The following is a 20,514-nucleotide window of genomic DNA, read 5'->3' as shown; positions in this document are numbered from 1 at the left end:
TGCCAGTGCCGTGTAGAGGCTGTACCCCATGGTTTTGTAAAGCACATGTGCAGGGTGGTCTGCAAATGCTCAACCTGGGGGGCTCCTAGCATCAGAGGTGGAGAAGGAGAGGGAGGAGGCAGCCAATGGAAGCAGGTAGCCTTGGTATCAGGCTGCTGTTGTAAGGTAGATGTTATTAACTGTACCTCCACTCGGAAAGTGAAAGTTCTGGCACACAGTTCCTTGACTGGAAATAACTTCTAACAAATAATCTTTGTCAAATATTGAGATAGCATATGTCAGGTGAACGGAATCAAGTTTCAAAGAAGCTATTTAAAAGCTTTTATGCTATGAATGCTTCCCTTCTAAAGCATTTTCTCACTGGAATGTTTTGCCACATCTTGGTTGGGTTTTTTTCATGTTTTTTTAAATGAAATTGAAATTAAATTAAACTGGACTCATAGCTTAAAAAGTAAAAGGCAGCGTCAGCTACACACAGTTCTTTGTTTTGATAAGATGCTTAAGGAATGTCTTAGGAGTTGACTCTTTCCTGACTTGTTCTTCTGTCCCTTTTTGTCAGTATCTCAAACAGATAATGTACAGTCTGTACAAACCTGAGTGTGACTGAAGGTTGGTTGTATTGGTTTTTTTCTATAGGTGGCTTATTTCTGAGCTGCTGTGCTTCTCTTTCTATCTAGACCATCATCCCTACAGTTTTTTCTTAGTTAAATTTCTTATCCTATACTGGGCATTTTGCCTGGGGCTGTGTATCAGAGCTGGCAAACAGGATATAGCTGTAGGAAATGGGCTTGTTTTGAGCTTTCTCTTGGGATTCTCCTCTCTCACAATACAAGAAAAAGGGGGGGGAGGAGGAATAAAAGCACTCTACTTCTGTTCCCTTGCTTTTTCTGGATATACTTGGCACTGTCTGCTGCCCTCAGCCTGGTAGCACACCAACATCAGGCAGATCTGGTGAGCAAGAAATGTAGTTCTTGTCATGCACTTTTAATACTAAATGAAAAGTTTCTGGTGTTCAATTCCCATAAGCACTTCTGAAGTTTGTAGAAAAGCAAGAAAATAACCGCTAGCATGTTCCTTCAAAAAAAAAAAGACATTTAAAAATAGCACATGATCCAGGGTTTGCAGAGGTCTTTCTCTTGCTGCCTGCATATAAACATTTCACTTGCTTGCTCTGGCAAGGCTACCATCACTATCAGCTTAGATAACTCTTCTAACAATTTAAGTTACAGGGTTTCATCATACTTCCCATCATACTCAGACAAATGAGGCTGTTGAAATGTTAGGACTACAGGGGATAGTCTGAATTGTTGAGAGGAGGAAAATTTACAAACACTTATTGCTGGTGCTTGCTCAGGTGCGAGAAATCCACTGTAGCAACTATCGCAGCAGCAGGTCCACTGGCTACTCGTGGAAGGACTGCACTGAAAAGTTCTCTGCGTTAATATCTTCAAACTAATCCACTAACATGACAGCCGTGTGACTGGACTATATATTTTGTGGCTGTCATTTTAAATTGATGTTAAATTTCTTTATGTGCAGGCAATCAGGTGAAATAGTTGGGAGAAAGAAAATATTCTGCAATGCAACAGCAGTGTCTTTCTGAAAAAAACAGCAAATGTTGTTGTGGAGTACTATGGAAGCTTCCTGCCTACTTTTTCCTAATTGGGAGCCAGTGGAAAAATGAAGCTGTAGGGCTAAGTTGGCTGCAAGTCTGGGAACACAATTGAGCAGTGCCTAATCTGGCATGAACTTCTCAAGTATTTACAATTTGCATCTTATTTTAAAGCCATCAGCTTGTGATTTTGTACCTTTTCTGTCTCCCTGTTCAACCATTTCTTCCTGTAGTTGGATGTACGCCTGCACTAACATATGCAACTGCTTCTGTGAGAAACTGATGGTTGGGTTCGTACCTTTTGGTGACAGTTAATGCCAACAGTTATGTTTGCTGTCAGCTCTGTACTGCATTTATGGATCTTGTTTCAGGAAGGATTTAGTGAGCATTGTTGTAAGTCAGTCCATTCTTTCCATGAAATAAAGCTGTTCTGGGCAAGCCTTCCCAAACCTGAATTCATCAGTCTCATACTGATATTGTTTTTGCTTCCTTCTTTTAACCTCTGTTCCACAGTGCAAGGATTGTGTTTGGTTGTTTTTATTTTCCATGGAACCTGAGCAGAGACTGGTCTTTATATAACTAAATGGAAACACTCTACAACTGAAAAGGTAGTCCATAATTCACCTCAGCAATGCAAAATCTCAAGCCAAAATGCAACGTTTTCCTTATGCATGTACATACCACACCTCTCCTCCCTGCCACTTCAGCTTGCTCTTCTTTAACTGCTGATGATCCATGAAAACTGAACCATCAAGCTGGGTTTGTATCAGTCAGGCTCTTGCAGGCAGCATCATCTTGCCCAGGGCTTGAAGAAAACATTTGTCTTGGAAGCAGAAAAAATGGAAAAGCTTTTCCTGAACGCACACAGAAATGGGAATGGGAATAGTAATAGAATAATTGTTTTCTGCTATCGGTGAGCTCATGTGCAGAATTGCTCTTAGAAGCACAGAAATTGTGACTTACTTAGTGGCCCCATTAGATGTTAAAAAGTTGGGGTTTTTTTTCCTTGATTTTTTTTTTAATACTTTGTCTTTGCCCGTAGCAGTTTGCACTCTTCAGAGGCTGCTTTTTGTTTAGTCTCCGAATCAGGGGAAAGGAGTCTGCCTCCTGCTTGTCTTGCTGTCTTTCAGTCCTCTTCCAACTTGGCTCTGACCCACCACGGCATCCCTTGACTCCTTTCAGTGGATCTGTTGGAGCAAGACTGTCTGGCTTTAGGCCCCTAAACTGTTGATTTTGTGAGATCCAGGGTGCAAAGCGGATAGCAGCCAGAAAATCAACTTGCTGAGTGCATGAGAGGAATATACAGTACAGCTTTTTTTTTTTAAAACTCAATCTAGCCATTCTTAGAGGACATAATTAAATACTAGATGCGATAAAATGACTTGAGAAAAAGAATGACCACAGGATGCTTCTCCTCCCTTCTGCCCAGAGTTTTGTATTTCCATGATGGAAGAGAGAATTTGCAGCCGGGAGAGACCGGCTGCAAAAGTAAATGCAGAGATGCTCCTGCACAGCCTTTCAGAGGTTGGACTTGGGAAAACTCTGTTGAAGGTGCCACTAGTGAAGTCTTAAGCTTGTTATTTTTCAGTGATAAGGGTCCAAATGGAAATGGAAACCAATAAATGATGCCTGTAGCTCTGGGATATTTGAAGGCTCTAATAGCTTTCATCTATTTACTCTGATAGAGAGATTTGACATAGGTTCCAAGCAGAGGGGATTTTCTCGTGTACTTGATTTTGTGTTCTTCGTGTGCGGTACTGATCCACAGCATAGTGGATATTGAGGATGTAGTAATTTGCAAAAAGATCACCTTGCCTTGAATGGATTTAGGTAAATTCTCTACTTAAAATGCAGTTGTTGTCCAAATTTTCAATTGATTAAATGTGCTGGAGTTCCTTTAGGAATCTCTTGTCCTTGTGTAAATATTTATTCCATTTCACAATGAAAAGACAAACTGTGCAGTAATTATTGTACCTCATTACTTGGTGATTTTCTGTCCCATTACACGTTACATTGCATTAGATCTGCAGAAAGTATGGTGGGGTGTTGTTGTGTGGTTGTTGTGTGGTTTGTTGTTTGTTTGTTTAATGCTGTTTCTTCTCATCAGTTCATTGTATTTAGCATGTGTCCCATATTTACATTAGCTCAAGGGAGTGTAGGACAGTTCTTGTTGGATGAGTACTCTACTGAAGGTTTTTAGACTGTCCTTAAGTTCTGGGTTTTCAGTAGCTACTCAGAGGCTTGAACAAGACTTCTTAAATCTTGCATCTGCCAAACTGTGTCTTTGGTCAAGGTGTTGATACTTGCTTTGCCATGGTGTTAGAGTAAACTGAGCAAATACGAACAAGCACCACAGGATGAGTCGGTCATCCCTTTGTTTCTGAAGGCATTTCTGAGCTTGAAAGCAGTCTGACTAAATGAAAAGCTGTGTTGATGTCTTCAGTGATGGAGCAGTGGGTGTAGGCACACGGTAATTCATCAATAAGCAGAATTCATATCCTCTGGGCAGTGAGGTGTGGCTATAATATGTTGGTGAACTTGTATTGTTTTGCTTTGTTTGCTGGGATTTCTGATGTCTTGGCTATAACCTGAGGTTGTGGAGACTGGGCTTGCTGGAGTGGCTGTGGTGAAACGGGTGTGGGCGATCAGGCCAGGTAAATACACAGTGGCAGCCTGATAAGACTGCTTTTATTTAGTCTGTTACAGATGGGGCAGGCGTATGCTGCTGTACCTCTAGGATTAAAGGATACAAATTAAAGAACAAGCTTACTTCTGGTTAGAGCAAACTTACTGATGATTCTGGAAATTCATAAAACACACATCTGACATTTTAGAGATATTTGTCTAATGGACATACCAGGAGAGATTGGTTTCCTGAGAATTGTGTGCTTATGCTTGGTGCTGGCTCCAAACAGCTACAGAAGACCTAAAAACAGGTTTCTGAAAGCTTCAGGAACACAGCAGGTACCCTTGCAACCCTGCTAACTGGCCAGATAAGAGGGCAGCCTTCCTGAGGGCATTGAGCACATGTCTAGAGCACCTGAATTGACTGTGCCACTGGGTTGCCTAGGTGCCTGCTTGGCAACACTGGTCATCTGGGGAATTTTTTTTTTTCTTGCCTTTGTGTTCGTGGATGGTGAGAGGACAAGTGAGCAGAAGAAGATGGGAGAGATAATGGAGTAATAAATGCAAGAGGAAGGATCAAGAGGTGCTCAGGGACATAGCTTGTCTCTTCCTCTTCCCTCTCAGTCCACTTAAAACTTTCACAAGATGAGTACAGGATGTAATTCAGTCAAGATTGGAACAAAAGCAGTTCCCTTCTTTCACCTAAACAGACATACTTGTAATTACACATCTAGCAAGTTCTCCCCCTAAAGGGAATAAAGCAGCCTTCTGACTCCATGTGTTTACTGCCTGATGAGTTCTTGTATGCTGCCTGGACATAGGCTTACCTTGTATCTGTAGCTCTGTGAACTTCTCCAGCCTGCATGCAATGCTTGCAACTAATTTGAATTTTTCCTCACAACCTATTGGTTACCATGGAATTGCTCTCACTCCTCTGGCCACCTGAGGCTCAGCATCTCAAAGCCATGTTGATTTGATTGAGGCTCACTATGTTAATGCCGTTTCTGCATAGACTTGTGGAGAACACAGCCAAATTACCTGGATTCCGGTCTGGTGCCCGTGCCAAAGAGAGCACCTTCTCTTGGCATAAGTGTTCTGTTTTGAAATGTCATGTTTCTGTTTTAATTTGGGTTTTTTTTCTGCTTATGCTGTTCTCTCTGAAGTCTCTGGGAGAAGATGTGTTAATGTACTACACCAAGTGCATGAGCTTAGAGGGGTTGGAGCTGTTACACTGCAGCCCATCTCACAAAGGGGCTGGGGGCTATGCCAGCTGGCTAGCGAGGAGATGCATGTTCCTTCGTGTATTTATCTTTTTCTAAACTAGCTTTAGCCTTGTGCTTTTGTGATCCCAGTGTATTTATGGAGAAACAGTGCTTTTTTCATGAATGGCTATAAAAAGTGTCCTGTTGCAGTTAGTGACACACAAAGAATTTGGTTTTTCTGCTTCCAGAGGGTTTTGGTTCCTCTGGAAATTGGTGGAGTTTCATAGTGAATTTGGCACAGCCTGTTCCCAAACCTGACTTGGTGACCTTGCTGCTTTCTCCTCACCTTATGCATCTCTCACCTGATTGGAAAGGGAGTAAAGGAGGGAGGTCAGAGAGTGGTTACCAAGCAGCAAGGAGGCAGCATTATGTCTGTGTCAGGTTGAATGAATAGCTTCAGTGTTTGGAGCCACTGAGGAATTTTGGACGCACAGTCCAGTGAGTCACAAAAGGTCTTTGGGAGGGAGGCTGGGGGGATAGGGCAATGTTGGGATACAGCTGATACTGTTTCAGAAGCTTTATGTGTGCTGCATTTGATATCACTTGTGGCTCTCCTCAGGTCATTCAGAAGCACCAAAATATTTGAACATTAGTCTCAATATGGTGAAAACATCTATAAGAGTATCTTATCCTATATAACACCTCCTGTTCAGCAGACTCTGGTGCATACATCTGCTGTGCTCCTAGAACTGAAGCTGCCTTAATTCATATTAGTGTAACTAAGGAGAAAATAGCTGTGTTGAGAAAATCTCCAAACTGAGCATTACAAGTCAGTGGAGGTTGCACGAGAGAATTGACAGTGGGAGCGTTCTTCCAAAATGGGAATACAAGATCCGTATCAGCACCATGGTCCCTGTCATGTTGGTTCACAGAGGGTTTATCAGCCAAAGCCCTGAGTGGCACAACTGCAGAAATGAATTCTGGCACCACACACAGCTGGCAAACCTCTGCAGCCTGGGACCCTACAGAGCCCTGGGTGGCTGCAGAGAGGCTGATCAGATGCTGTGAAGTTGCTGTGCTCTGCTGCTGGCTCTGGGAGCACTTCAGCTGCTGTCACCTTACTCCAGAAGTGCATCCTGCTGGCCCTGCTCAGAGCACTGTGGTAGGCATTCCCAGGGCTTAAGGGTAGTGTCCTGGTGGCTGGATCCAGCTTGTGTTTAGCTAGCTGTGCTCTAAAACATTAATTCTTGGCTTGTGCCAAGGGGCAGTCACCAAAAACTAAGAATCTACGATCTGTTTTCAGGAAAGGCTTCAAGTACGGCTGTTTTTGTGGAATTCAAAAGGAGCTGAGTGTCCAGGACTCTCAGAAACAAAGCCTTAATTCTTTCATTAAATTTAGACTCTAGCTTTGAAAGGAAACAGAGCATCCTGTTAGGCTTTGACTTTCCATGGTACAAACATTGCCCTATTATCTAATAACTTGCATCTTGGTCTTAATTTTTATTCTTTTGTCTCAGGAAGTAATGTGTAAATTTCTAAAGAAATGGAGAGTGTAGCTTTATAGACTGGAAGTATACATTGACTAAAAGATGTTTCTTCCTCTTTCCTCCCAGGAATTCTCAGAACTGGAGAAAAGAGATCCTCAGGAGCTTGTTGGTAAGTTCACTCAGAAGCATTTATTAGCATGTTTTTTCAAACTAGGCCTTCCAGGCTCCCCCTTTCGTAAAAAGCATCTTCACTCTGTCCTGACAATGCTATAGTTTGAATTACTGCCTGCAACGTTTTATCTCGGTGGAATATTTTCAGTGAAGTCTTCTTTTGGGAGAAAGGTACCGTGACTAAAAATAGGGAAATATTTTCATATATTAAACATCTAAAATGTAATATGTAAAGGGCAGTGTTGGTGGTTTTTCTAGATGAGCTTAAAAACAATGTAATAGCTTTGTCCAGGCACTTCTGAGAGCCATTATAACCAGGAATGATGACAGATGCTTTGTTTTGTGGCTTCAGAAGCTTACCTAGATATCCTCACTTAAATGTGATCCACATAGCAATTTATAGCTGCTGTGTTGACATAGCATACCATATGCTTTCTAATGGTTGCTGAAACTTAATATTTTGTGACATCTCGCTTATTCATTCCACCGTTATTAGATTTGGAAAGTCCAGGGACATCACCTTGAAATAGCATCCTCAGCTTGGTCTCTGTGGAGCTTTGCAGAAAATGTGTTTTATGTTAAAGCTCTGACTATCTTGAACTAGACCTATGTTCCTGAGGTTACTAGTGCAGTTGTGTGGTAGCACGGAATAATGCAATTTAAAAAAAAAAAAATCATTAGTTTAGAAGTAGCTTCATTATCTGTCAAGTCAGCTTATCAAGGCTCAAGCATCATATTTCGGCCATAACATGTGATAAATGTAAAATAAGTAAATAGTAGTATGCTAAGCTCTGACTCCTACAACAGCCATCACTCTGGAGTTTTGGACTTAAGTCCTTTTCAAGTCTGCCCAGACTGTACACCAACCCAACTGTTACATTGAATTTTCAGTCTTTAGAAGGCAAAACTGCTTTAACCAGTCTCATCACTGAGTGCAACAGAGTTCTTATTCCACACTGCTGATCTGCCCCAAAATGCACACTAGAAATATGAATGAGACAACAGTATTTAGGATAAAAAGTAAAGAATATATGAAAACCAGCTGCCTTTCTACTCTCTACTTCACATATGAGTGAGGGTCTGCATGTGGAAAGCAATGTAGTAAGAAGTCCTTTCTTAGTTAAGGTATAGGGCTCACTTTACAATTTTTTAGTCTCCTTTTTTCCCGGTGACTGTCCCATCCACAGGAGATCAGAAGATTCAATCTCATTTGTCTCATGGTAGCCCAAGCTTGCATGCAGGCTTAAAAGCTGCACAGAGGGCACTTATTACAGCATCAGACGCTTGTGTGGATGGTGTTGGCGAGTCCGAGACCTGGATTAAGGTTTGCAACACATCTTTAATATCCTTTCCCAATAGTAGCACACACAGAGCGGTGTGTAGCCTAGTTTTGTGCAGAACCAGGGTATTATGCTTGCCATGCTGGATTCTGTAGGCCTTTTGCATTAGACCGTATCTTATCTAGTTGAAAAGGAACTGTTCCTAGAGCATTATGGCTGATGTAAGGTGAGAACCACTCCCTTCCTGGAAACTTGGACTTTTACAGTTAGAATTCTTGAATAGAAAAAGGTGCAGGATTTTCTGACACAGAGCAACTTCTCCAATCTGGACATCTAAAGTTTTGTCTAATATCAGTATGTGGAAGTTGAAATCTTCCTTAGACCGTTTTCCGCAACTGCTTTTTGCATTAAAACAAATTGCCTGCCCTTCTCAGAAGATAACCTTACATTGTTCAATGTCACCTTTATTAAAGTTGGTAGTTACGTAGTTACTCAAGCACACCATAAATGTAGGCTCCGGCCAAAAGTTAACATTTCTGTTTTACCTTCCTCGGGTGCATGCTAAAGTTTGTGTGCCTTGAGCTGGTCTGGGAGTTGGAGCCAGCTGAGATTCACCTTCACTGCTTTTTTTATATTACTTTATTTCACTTTTTTTCCTTTCTTGCCTCTCCCATGAGGCTTCCAGCTGGATCCATTCCCTGATATGCTTAGTGCATGCTAGGTGAGCACCAGAGTTGACACAAAGAAAACAGCAGGGATGAGGAGCTGGGATGGGCATGGACTTTGCTGAAGTAGTGATCACACAATCAAAGCCTCAAAGAATGGAAGGGGAGGTTTCCAGCAGTAACTGCCCTGTGGTTGAGAAGGAAATATATGTGAAAATTATTTCAATAGATTTCTGCATCGGTGTCCTTTTAGGTTTTTTGTACCACTCTGAAGAGTACACAGTGCTGGTGAATACTGCATTTGCTGTTCCCTGCAGCCTTGCAGAATAATCCTTTTAGGATGTACTTTTTTTCCCCTGAAATTCTCTGCACCGTGGTTGTTTACCTTTTGGACTGTAAGAAATGTTCTCTCTAGCCCTTACGATGTCTGAGCACAAAGTCAGTGTTCATAAGGGCAGAAAATATGGCTGAGTTGCAGGTCTTTTTCTGCATTTCTCAACCCACAGAGCAGAAAGGGAACTAGTGTCCTTCCATGGATGGGTGACTCACTGGCATGTTGTTGCCTCCAGTTCTTCCCTCTGATTTGGCTGTTCCGGTGCCAGGAAATCAGAAACCCACACAACCCTGGTTTATGCCAAGCAGACTTGATTAGAGTGCCAAAGAATGCAGTTTTAGAGACCAGGCACCACCAGTTTGCATGTCTCCAGGGGAAACCCATGCCCCTCTGATTACCCATTCCAGGTCTTTCCTTGGCTTTTTTGCATAGCATGACCTTTATAGACAAACTAGCACCTGATGCTGCCTGTAGTCCCATGTGGGTTCTTAATCCTACTGGGGGAGCAGTCTTGTTCACTGATGGCACTCAGGCAAGATGTTTTACCGGACCTCAGGTGATCCGCGCACCCCAGTCTGCTGGGGTACAGCCAGCCCTCTACTCCTATACTCTCTATTCTTTTGGTTTTCTCTGCGCTAGGAAGAAGTCGCTACCCATCTCTAGGAAACAGAGCTCCCATGGCTCCAGTGTAGCGTTTGGGCTGCGAGCAGCCGTTTCCTTCTGGAAGGTACTGAGTGCACAATTTGCACTGTGGCATTTTCTCTCCTGCTATGCAGTATGTCTTTGTACTGTTGGATATAGTGGTCAAATAACCCATCCATCTCAAACCGAAGCAGATTGAATGTAGCATTTCTATTTAATTATCTGCCTCGCCAAGATCTGGCAAGCACATATCCTCCACTGACTACTGAGATGCTCAGTCTTTGCTAGGTACACCCTAATAGTTGGCTGTGCTTTGGCCTGCTATACAGAGCCCAAGAGCAACTAAATATGTGCTGGCTGCACAAACAGCTACAAGCCCCCATTGCTTGTGCTGTTGCAACTTTTAACTTTTAGGTCAGCTTGTGGAAGAAGAATGCATAGACTAAGCACTAGTGGCTGTGTCTTTTAGCAGCAGGATGCTTTGAGTTGCAGACCTGGCAGTGCATTGGCTCCTGCTTTGTTGAACCCCCAGCTGAGTCATGGGATCTGCTTTATGGCCTTAGTTCTCTACCTTGACTGTGAATCTGATCAGGGAAGATATTTACTTACTGTGAGCCAGAATCTGGGTGTGCCGCTAGTGATTAATGGTGCCAACAGCCAACTTCCTGAGGTCCCCATGTGGAGATCCTCTAGGCTGTGAGCCAGCAAATCACTGGCCTAATTACAAACTGGAGCCAGTGTCACTACCTGTGACTCATGTAAAAGTAGAACTTTTATGTTGGCAGAAATAACAGGATGCACAAAGCAGTTGGAGGTATCCTGTGAGGACACACCTTGTTAGCTGTCCATCTGCATTTACTGCTGCATGGGCAGCAGAAAGGAGTACTTGGGACTTTGAAAACACAAAATCTTTTATACAGGAGCCTGTGGCCACATATGCAAGCTCAAGGATTACTCTGATAATCTCAGCTCTCCCTTCCTCTAGGGAAGGATCTAGTAAGAAGAGGCCATGGAATGGCCATTCTTCTGTCTCTCTGGTGAGGAAGTTTGAGACTTGCTCAAGGGCATGGATCATTTGCACTTCCTTACTGTAAATAAGTCTGAAGGGGTTAAACTCATCCTTTTCTTGCTAATGATGTGGCATCTTGGTCTGGCTGCAATGTGATGAAATAACTGAGTAACGATGAGTGTTTGTGCCCAGTTTGCAAGGTGCACGTAGCCTCAGTGCCAACTCAGTCTTCAGCTGTGTACAGCTATGGTGGGGTCACAGCAGACAAAGATGTCTTAGTTCCAATTCCTTGTAAGCCATTGAAATATGCTTTCTCATCTGTATGGTGTTGATAAATGATTGTTTTCACATGACTCATACAAAAGAGCAAACAAGCACCAAAACCTGAAAAGTTATGTGGCAAAATATATTGTGTCACAGGGAGCTCTTGTTCTGTGGTCAATGTTCTGCTTCAAGGGAGATTTGACTTGATTGCTGAACATACTCGTATGCCTTTGTGACTTCTTTGCTGGCTAGGTGGAATTCTTGCCCAGAGTTTCCTGAGTTTATATGAGCCCACATTTCCCTTTCCCATAAATGTTTAGTTTCTCTGTGGCTTTTCTGGTCATTCGCAACGTTGAGGAGCCTATGAGATGTCTGGAGCTAGGCTTGGTTTATATATATATCTGATTTTTTTTTTTAGGTCCTTTTCTTTGCCTCAGACTCTGGATTTGGTGGCCTTTCTTTCTTTCCTTTTTAATATTTCTGCTGATTCTGTGAGTCTTTTAAGCCATTAATCAGCTTTCACCTTTTCTGGAAAGCCTACTGTGCCATCTATTATGAACACTTCAGTCTATTTGCTACTGTCTCTCTGGGTTCCTGAAACTCTAATTAAACTAGAGCCTTCCCCATCCCACCAGCAGCTGTAACCTATAACAAATGTCTGCCTTGTTGTCAGGGAGCTTCAGCTCGCCTGCCTTTCTGTAGGGGCTCTGGCAAGCTTTCCTTCCTCCATAGAGGCACCCTCTTAGTAAATGCCAAAGGACACTTTTTGTTCATTACTAGCAGCTGCTGAAGAATTTAACCCTCGGCAACATCTTGATCAAATAGAATGAGTGATCGCGTGCCAACTCTGCATCTCCAAAGGACATTGTCTAATGCTTTACATTTTTACAAAAGAAATAGAAACTGTAGTAGCACTGAACATGTGTCGTGTTATCTGTAACCTCAGCTCTCCAATGCTCTGTGCTGGATGGCAGGAGGGCACGCTGGCTTCAAACACCAATGTTTGTCCTTCGGGCACTTCTGGGCTTTAGTCAAAGGAGCTGAACTTCAGTGTTGCTGGAACTACAGTTCAGGCAGCTTTCACTGAGAAATACATAATTGAGGAGCCACAAATGTGAATGTCTTCCTTGATACGACTTCTGTGCTGGTGTCATCTCACTTTTATCCACTACAAGCTGTGACTCTGGTATGTGTTCCCTGTATAAATTATGGTTGAAAACAATCTCAGCTGTTTACATGTGGCATAGATCTCTGCTCCAAGACTTGGCTAGAAAACTGCCTGGGTTTCCCATAAATGAATGAGAAAGTAGCAAGCAATAGGACGGAGACATGGCAGTTTCTTTTGCTGCTAACTCTGTAAACTAATCTTTACAGGGCAATCAGGTACTCTAATAGTATATCCCAACATAAATGGCTATAGAAGTCTGGCAATCTTTACTGGTCTGTTCTCAGCCCTGCAGTGAGTTGTTCTTTCTAGCAATAGTCTGACTCCGTGAGCAAAGATCAAAGTGCCCGTTAAGGAAACATTAACTTAAGGATGAAATGTGATTTCTTGTGGTTAACTCCTGACAGCCTTGGGGAGGGTTGTTCTCTTCTTGAACCAATTTGGCTTATGTAGGTAGATCTTGAAATAAATAGGACGCAAAGTGATTACCTCCCCAAAAATGGCAGTGAGCCAGGCTGCTTTAGATGGATCCTGTGATCCTCCACCAACACAGTCTGGTTCTCTCTAGGAGAGTGTCCTGACATGAGTTTTATCAGAGACTCCAGGTTATCTGAGCTATTCAGAGCAGGACTTTAAAGTGCATGTGGGAGACCTGGAGTAGTGGAGGGCTTGGTATGTGGTGCACCATGCAGGGGTTTAGAGATACATTCCATGAACCAACCTTTGCTTCTCTGCAGATCCTTTGCCTTTGAGGATCTTGCTAACAATTGCAGCTAGAGTGGGGAGTGGTTTTGCTTTCTTCACGTTTCCACCCTGAGATGGAGACCCCTTAAAATAAAGCTTTATGCATGGGTGTGACACAGAGCCACAGTATAAGGTAAATGTCAGTAAAGCAAGCATCACATCTCTCTGCCAGTGATTGAACCTTTCAATTAAGTTGCTTCTTGCTCAGCACTTTGAAAACATCATAAGTCCCAATTGACAGCATTCCTCTCTTACCCATTGTTTCTCAGTGCTAGACTAGCACTAGCAATGACATAAAACAAGTTTAATGACTTGCATGGCTTCGGTTTTCTTCAGCATTGCCAGTACTCATGCCCTGTTTGTTCTCTACAGCCTCTTTTTCAGAGAGAGTGCGGAACATGTCTCCAGATGAGATCAAAATCCCTCCTGAGCCTCCTGGCAGATGTTCTAACCAGTTGCAGGTTGGTATAAGCCCACTACTTTATTTTTTTTAAAAGGCTTGCATTTCAGTAGGGAGGGGAATATTTGGGAAGTTCGCTTGGTATTTTTGCACAAGTCAGAAATCCAGCATTAAAGCTGGGTTTTTACTGCCCTGAGTTTATGAATGCACTGTGTTAATGCTTTAGACTTTGCAGCATTCTAGTTTAGGAATCTCAAAGTAGCTGAAAGCTGTTTTCCAGTCTCTGTGAGTCACGTACACTTTAAAATGGTTGTTGATCCCACCAGTGACACAGAATCAGTATTTGCTGTGAAGGCTGCTATCCTCTTACCTCAGCAAATTCAGCTCTGTAGGAAAAAACAAATCATTGTTTTTTCTATACAGGCCTGAGAATCTCCTAACTGGAATAGTTGAGACAGCATTGACTGAATTCCTTTTCCACCTACGTATCTCTAGATGATAAACGTTTGGAGAGAAAGCTGGTAACTTAGAGGCAGCAAAAGAAAACAAATGCATGTTTTCTCTGGTGCACACCCAAATAATTGCAGGAACCAACTTTGCAATAACCTTCTGCTCTGTTCTCCTGATGGAGGACAAATGAAGGAGCAAAGGCTGCTCTTTTCTACCATCCATTTGAGTGTTTAACTGCAGTTATCTGCCCAGTAGAAATACAAGTAAAGAGTCACTTCTGGAATGCTCTATAAAGTAAGCTACCAATGTACAGTGGTGATTCAGAATGACTCGCTGTCCAGATCATGCTTTCTTCCTCTCCACACAGTGTACCTGGGCACACCCATTCCTCCTCTTGTGCTGTAGGAGGATTTTACTGTTCTGACATCAATGACTTAGAGTGTGTTAGATCTGTGGAATGCACAGAGCTTGAGAGAATAGACAGAATAAAGCAGATTTTCTTCCCCTTTGACAGCAGTTTACTATGTTAAATCAAAGGAGAACTTGTCTTCTGTTAGCAGGTCAAACCGCATCTCGGAGAACTTTGAACAAGGAGATGGGATTGCTCTTTAGAGATGCAAAATGTTCTAGCCTTTTCACCATTTATTTGCTCTTTCCTTTTGTCAGAATCTTCCTGTACTAAGCTGTATCTTGAACTTTGCCAAAGGGAGTATTTCTCATTATGAATTTGACTGAGTAGTTCCCCATCTGTGGACTTTGTGAACCACATTGCTACCTTCATGGGGAGGGGACAAAAGGAAACACCTATTCAATCATTTCTACTCCTCAAATTCACCTTCTTCCAGTTGTTCCTTCAAACCTCACAATGTGCGCACTGGATTGTGGAGTTTGTAATTTCTTCTTGCTAATTTTGGGAGGACCTGATGAAAACATTCTTATAAAGCTTTTTTAAAAGTTGATGAAATAGGAGTTTCATATCAACTCTTAATCCTCTTTTATTCAGACGTGAGCAAACCCTTAGACAGCAGTCAGTTCTATATTTGAGTTGGCTGTTCATATGGAGGGAGACATGAAGTGACTTATCCAGAAGTAACAAAGGAAAAGTGACTCAACTCTGCCATCCTGAAAGACTGAAGGCCTAGTCTCTAGTCTTATTTAGTATGCCTCTTGCACATGAGAAATGTGTCAAAAAGAGAAGTTGAAGGAAATGTCTGAGAATATTCTTCTAGTAGTACCACTAAAGTATATGTTTCTGCTTTTGCTATCCCTTCAGCATCACCAGGATAAAAATTCTTCTAAAGACTTTCACTGGCTTGCTGAGGAAGAAAAAAAAATCATGTTTATTTTTAAATCTTTCAGTCTTTTTGGAGAGTAGACTGCTTGACATTTCCAACCTGAGTGAGTTAGATTGCCTTTTGCAGGGGATTGTGGCTTCTCTAAGGTACCATTAACGTGGTAACAATGTGAGTGATCTGCAAAGAGAAGCTAATTCCATCGAACTGGCCACTAGTGCCGAAGCAGGGATTCACAACTGCATCGTTCCTATGAGCATTTGGTTGCCAGCAGACACCACCAGCAGTACCTGATGTTCACACTGGGTTTAGTTGCCCAGCAGAACTTGGCTCTGCTCATCTCTTAGCCAGGCATAGCCATGAGCCTTGACTTCTGCACAGCGTAGCCCAGCAGCTGTTTTTCAGGTGTGTGAGTTTGGAGGCGGACGTAATGGTCACTGTAAGTTACAGGAGAACCTTTGTGGAGCTCACCTGTCCCTCTGGAGCTGGCTTCTGCTGCTCTGCAGTCATTGCAATAAAGGGAATCAACAACCTGAGAGGAGGAAGTATGCATTGCTGCCTTAAATGCAAATCTCTAATCACTGAAGCCTTCAGAAAGTGCAAAGACTCCCTTGCTCTTCCAGACAGTTCATAAAGATACTTTCCGACCTTAAAGGAGGGAGTGTCTGTACTAATCAGCCTTAGGTGGAATCCTTGTTCCATGCAAGAAGGCCACTGTTTCAGTTGGCTTGTTTGCACGTGTATGCTTCTGATAGTCAGCTGGTGTGCTCATCCTCTTCGTACTGGCTCACCCTCTAACCTTTCTCCCTTAGGATAAAATTCAAAAGCTGTATGAGAGGAAAATAAAAGAGGGCATGGATATGAACTACATCATTCAGAAGAAAAAGGAGTTCCGCAACCCCAGGTGAGCTACAGTCTGTTCCTGTGTGATCAAAGCACCACACAGCATATTTCAATATTTTTCCTCTTTGTTGGAGTTGCAGCAGAAGCAGGATCCTGACCAAGAAACTCTACTGCTTACAAAAACAAGGAAGACATAATTTGATTGTAACTGAAACCATAAAAGTTGTCTTTGTGTTCTATGAGGTAACAACTAGAGTTGGTACATCAGTTAGATTTTAAATGTGCAGGCTTTGGATGGAATATTGTAGACGATGTGTGTGTGCTGGAAGATTAATTTGGGGGAAGTGGGAAATAAGGTGGTTAATGGCATGCCACATCCATCATATCAAGCATAGTTTCCCAGGTTCTGATTATACTCTTGCAATGTGAAGAGGTGACAGCCTTTTTCTACTAACAAATCTGAAATGCTTCCATTTACTTCCAACTCACCGGCTCTGTTCTGAACTTTGTCTTTCCTTTGCAGCATCTATGAAAAGCTGATTCAGTTCTGTTCGATTGATGAACTTGGTACAAATTATCCAAAGGTGAGGTGCAATACTTCTGACTGGTAAGGGAGTGGGTAAAACATATTATAGGGAGTGTAAGGTCTTGAGCCTGCTTGTTTAGAGATCCTTTAAGGGAATTTTAGTCTGATCCTCTGCATTGGAGTGAGCATTTTTATGTCGTGCTGAGCCTCAGTACCTCCAACTTTGCTATAACGATTCTGAACAAAAACTACTGAAGTGTGAAGATAAACATGAAACTCCTTGGGAAATGGTAGAAGCAGCAGAAAAATGCATCTTATCCCAGCATTTTTTTTGCTTCAGAGCTGTTTTTTCATTCACAATAGAACGTGGTCCTTTAAAAGGAGGTCTGCTGTGGTCTTTGTGTCACGGGGATACGAGAAGAAACCAGTAATGAATATCATCAGTGAATGGAAATACATAAAGCATTTTTGGACTGGGTTTTGTGTATATATGGAAATAGCCCTAATCTGACTTTTTTTTTCTTCTTTAGGACATGTTTGATCCTCATGGCTGGTCAGAGGATTCGTATTATGAGGCACTAGGTAATTCCAGGAAGTTTTGGGGTGTTTTGGTCCTAACTTAGCTCTTTGTGTTTTGTAGTTAATTAACTGCACTGCAGTCTTTGCTTCCTTTATAAATGAGAAGTCATCACATGCTGATCTTTAACTACTTCATTCTGGTTGAATGTGCCTGAATGTTATTGATGCTTCATCAGTTTGGAAAGCCTTTTTGTTTAAATTGGTTCTTCAGTGTTTTCATGTATTGTCATTAATTTAGTGCAGAAATGCTTTGATTAAAAAGCAGTAGTTGGTTTCATGGCAGCTAATTTTCTATACACAGTTTGAAGTTTTTGATTGTTTATGATGGGAAGTATGTGAGTGAGATAGAATTATGGTTTTTTAGTGCTTCCTGTAACTTCTGATCTTTCTCAGCTAAAGCCCAGAAGATTGAAATGGACAAACTGGAGAAGGCCAAGAAGGAACGCACAAAGGTAGCTGTTCAAAGCCAAAAGAGTCAGATGCAGAGTTTTTGTTTCCCAGCTGAATTTCACTTTGTTGCATTGCTGTTTCTTATGAACTGCACTCTAAGCTATTACTGTTCATTTTTCACTGGTTCTGACCCTGCTTCTTGCATGTTTTTTTCCAAGCAGCACAGTTCAAGTTTGCCCTTCCTTATAGGTGCATTTCTCTAGGTTGTTTATTCCACTGTTTCCTTCTGTTTTGTCAATATTTTTAAACCAGAGCTTTTAAAATGCTATTCAGTAAGCCAGATACAGGCAAGTTCAGGCATAAAAACAGGTTTTTTCCTTTATTTGTGACAATTTGCCTCATCTGTTTGCTTTCTGTTCTCTTTGATACTGCCTTCTTGCATCTAATTTCCAGAAACGTTTGGCCTAGTTCAACTTAAACTGGGAGTGTATTGGCTTTTCTCAAAATGTACATTCTTCTGCACCTCCAAAAAGAACAGGGGCAGGCTTTGGACAATTTTATTCCCGTCCTTCAGTGGTGTTGCCTTTAAGCTAATGTCTGGCATTAGAAAACTGTCTAATGTTAGAGGTTGTCATCTAACCTTGCAGAAGTCTCTTTCCATATTCAGTACGTGGAGGTATTTTTTTCTTGCAGTGCATGCTGTGTCTTGCTGCTTGTTTTGGTTTTTTGCACAGAAACTCAGGTATCTGATTACATCCTTGCCCATATCTGCAGTTTTGAAAATATGAGACTGCGTGCTGTTGTAGCCCTTGTTGCTAAGTTTCCTGCTATGATGCAGTCGCAGTAAATTGTGCATGTAGGGACTTGTCTTGCACGTTTCTTAAAGGAAAAAACCCAGGAACTTCCAACTGTAGAAATACATTCTTTAATGACCAGGATCTACCCTTTCTGAGCTGTATCAAGTTTAAAATGATTGATGTTTGTATCTGACTTGGGAGCCAGCTTGCAGAAGTCTTTGATGATGATGAGTTCAGTATGCTTTGGCCTGAGGTCTACATCTTTCTTCCTGCATGACAGTTAAGGATGGAGACCAGTGTCTTACATGACATTGACACTATTCTTTAAAAATACAGAGAAGTGATGTGGGATTAAAAAAATACTATGTCTATTAACATTTCATTTTTATCTTTTCACCTCTCTCCTGTGCATCTCTCCCTTCCCAGATTGAATTTGTGACTGGCACTAAAAAGGGTACAACAACAAGTGCCACTTCTACAACCACCACAACAGCCAGTACCACGGTGGGAGGTAAGGAACAATTGTGATTGTACTTATTAAGCTGGAGTAATGCTGGGATTAGTGCATCCTGGAAACTCTGAAGGCTCCTTATTGATTTTATATAATGCAAGAAAGTGTGTTCTAGGAGTTGAAGGACTAGCTTTTCTCTAGTCCCTCTGTCCCATGGCTGTCCTTCTGGAATGAAAGCTTAGGAGACAGGTGAAGAGTTACTGAAGAGGTTTATTAGTGGGTCAAGAAATTTCCTGATGTCTATGGTTGTAGAGTGTTCTTAGAGCTGATGTATCTCAAGACATTTGGAAAGACTGAAAGTAATTCTGCCTACAGCCTGCCTTTTAAACTGGAAGAAAAAAAACCAAAACACTGGAGGCTGATGAGTGTGTTCTGTGCCAGTACTTGAGCAACTGAGCTGCATATGCTCTGTTAAATATGCTTTGGAGCAGGGACTGAACCTGTCTCCCATTTGGCTGGAGTTCAGTTGTAGAGTTTTACTCTGACTTTTGAGGTATAAAGTTGTCTTTCCTCCTCAACGTTTACTGTCAGTGTATGCTGAAATTAATGTGAGAGAAATTTGTTTAGTCAAGCAGTGGTATCTTAACAGTTGACAAGACAGGGTGTTATGAAGGGAATGGTGACCTTTAAAATAATGCTGATCCTCATTTGCTTGATCTAATCAAATTCACAGATGCCCAGAAGAGGAAGAGCAAATGGGACTCGGCCATCCCTGTAACAACGATAGCTCAGCCCACTATCCTCACCACTACTGCAACGCTGCCAGGTGTTGTCACAGTGACAACAAGTGCAAGTGGATCCAAAACTACAGTCATATCAGCTGTTGGCACCATTGTGAAAAAGGCAAAGCAGTGACTGGTGTGCTGGGCCTGGATTTTCATACTGAATTGTTATTGAAGCCATTGTTCTCGAAAGGGAGGGGTAGCTTTCACCTTCGGTAAAAGATGACAAGACTCTTTGAAACAGACCACAGTCCCCTTTTGAAAGAAGGGGAGCAGGAGCAGACATGCCAGCTGTGTGCCCACAGGAATGGACCTCTGCCGAAAATGCCTCTGTCTTTGCTTGCTGTGGGAAGAACCAGTCTCTGTGTTGTGCTGGAGGAAGGTGGTATCTGAAGTATATCAAAAAATAAAAGTTAGCTTATTAAATTACTGCATTAGGTTCTTACCCTACTTGCAAGTCTGGTTTAGGGAAGGAAAAAAAAAAGGCAAGTAGTGAAGGAATGTCAGTATTAACCCTGGGTATTCCAGGTCATGCTCGAAGGCTGCTAGCAGCCTGTGATATGTACCTCCCTCGTGTACACTGACTCGGTGCCAAGGGGATTAAAGCAGAGACAATTGGTCAGTGTCTGTCTTCAAATGTGTAGCAGAGACTTGAAGCGATCTGCATCTCTGAATGTGGACTCACTCTGTTATAATGCTGACCTCTACCTGTGTGCATATCTGTGTAGACCTTAGTGACCACATGTTAAATAGTTGAACTGTTGAGGAAACTGTGCTGGAATAGTCTTGTTACCATCTTGCAGG

At 42.1% G+C, this 20,514-nt stretch overlaps 1 protein-coding gene across 1 annotated transcript in view; it reads left to right on the top strand.

Annotated features, from left to right (window-relative positions):
• SAP30BP (SAP30 binding protein) overlaps nucleotides 1-20,175 on the top strand; it is a 30,463-nt gene extending 10,288 nt beyond the window's left edge. The window contains exons 4-11 of the mRNA XM_010180038.1: nucleotides 7,053-7,095; nucleotides 13,573-13,661; nucleotides 16,155-16,246; nucleotides 16,709-16,769; nucleotides 17,242-17,293; nucleotides 17,684-17,742; nucleotides 18,904-18,988; nucleotides 19,662-20,175. Coding sequence (XP_010178340.1) covers nucleotides 7,053-7,095; nucleotides 13,573-13,661; nucleotides 16,155-16,246; nucleotides 16,709-16,769; nucleotides 17,242-17,293; nucleotides 17,684-17,742; nucleotides 18,904-18,988; nucleotides 19,662-19,843 — 663 coding nt within the window. The 3' untranslated portion in view covers nucleotides 19,844-20,175. The remainder of the gene's footprint in view (nucleotides 1-7,052; nucleotides 7,096-13,572; nucleotides 13,662-16,154; nucleotides 16,247-16,708; nucleotides 16,770-17,241; nucleotides 17,294-17,683; nucleotides 17,743-18,903; nucleotides 18,989-19,661) is intronic.
• The last annotated feature ends 339 nt before the right edge of the window (nucleotides 20,176-20,514 follow it).

This window comes from Mesitornis unicolor, unplaced genomic scaffold (genome assembly GCF_000695765.1).
Source record: "Mesitornis unicolor isolate BGI_N332 unplaced genomic scaffold, ASM69576v1 scaffold18602, whole genome shotgun sequence".
NCBI lineage: Eukaryota > Metazoa > Chordata > Aves > Mesitornithiformes > Mesitornithidae > Mesitornis > Mesitornis unicolor.
Note: the sequence above shows the minus strand (reverse complement) of the source record. Positions and strands in the feature narration are given on the sequence as shown.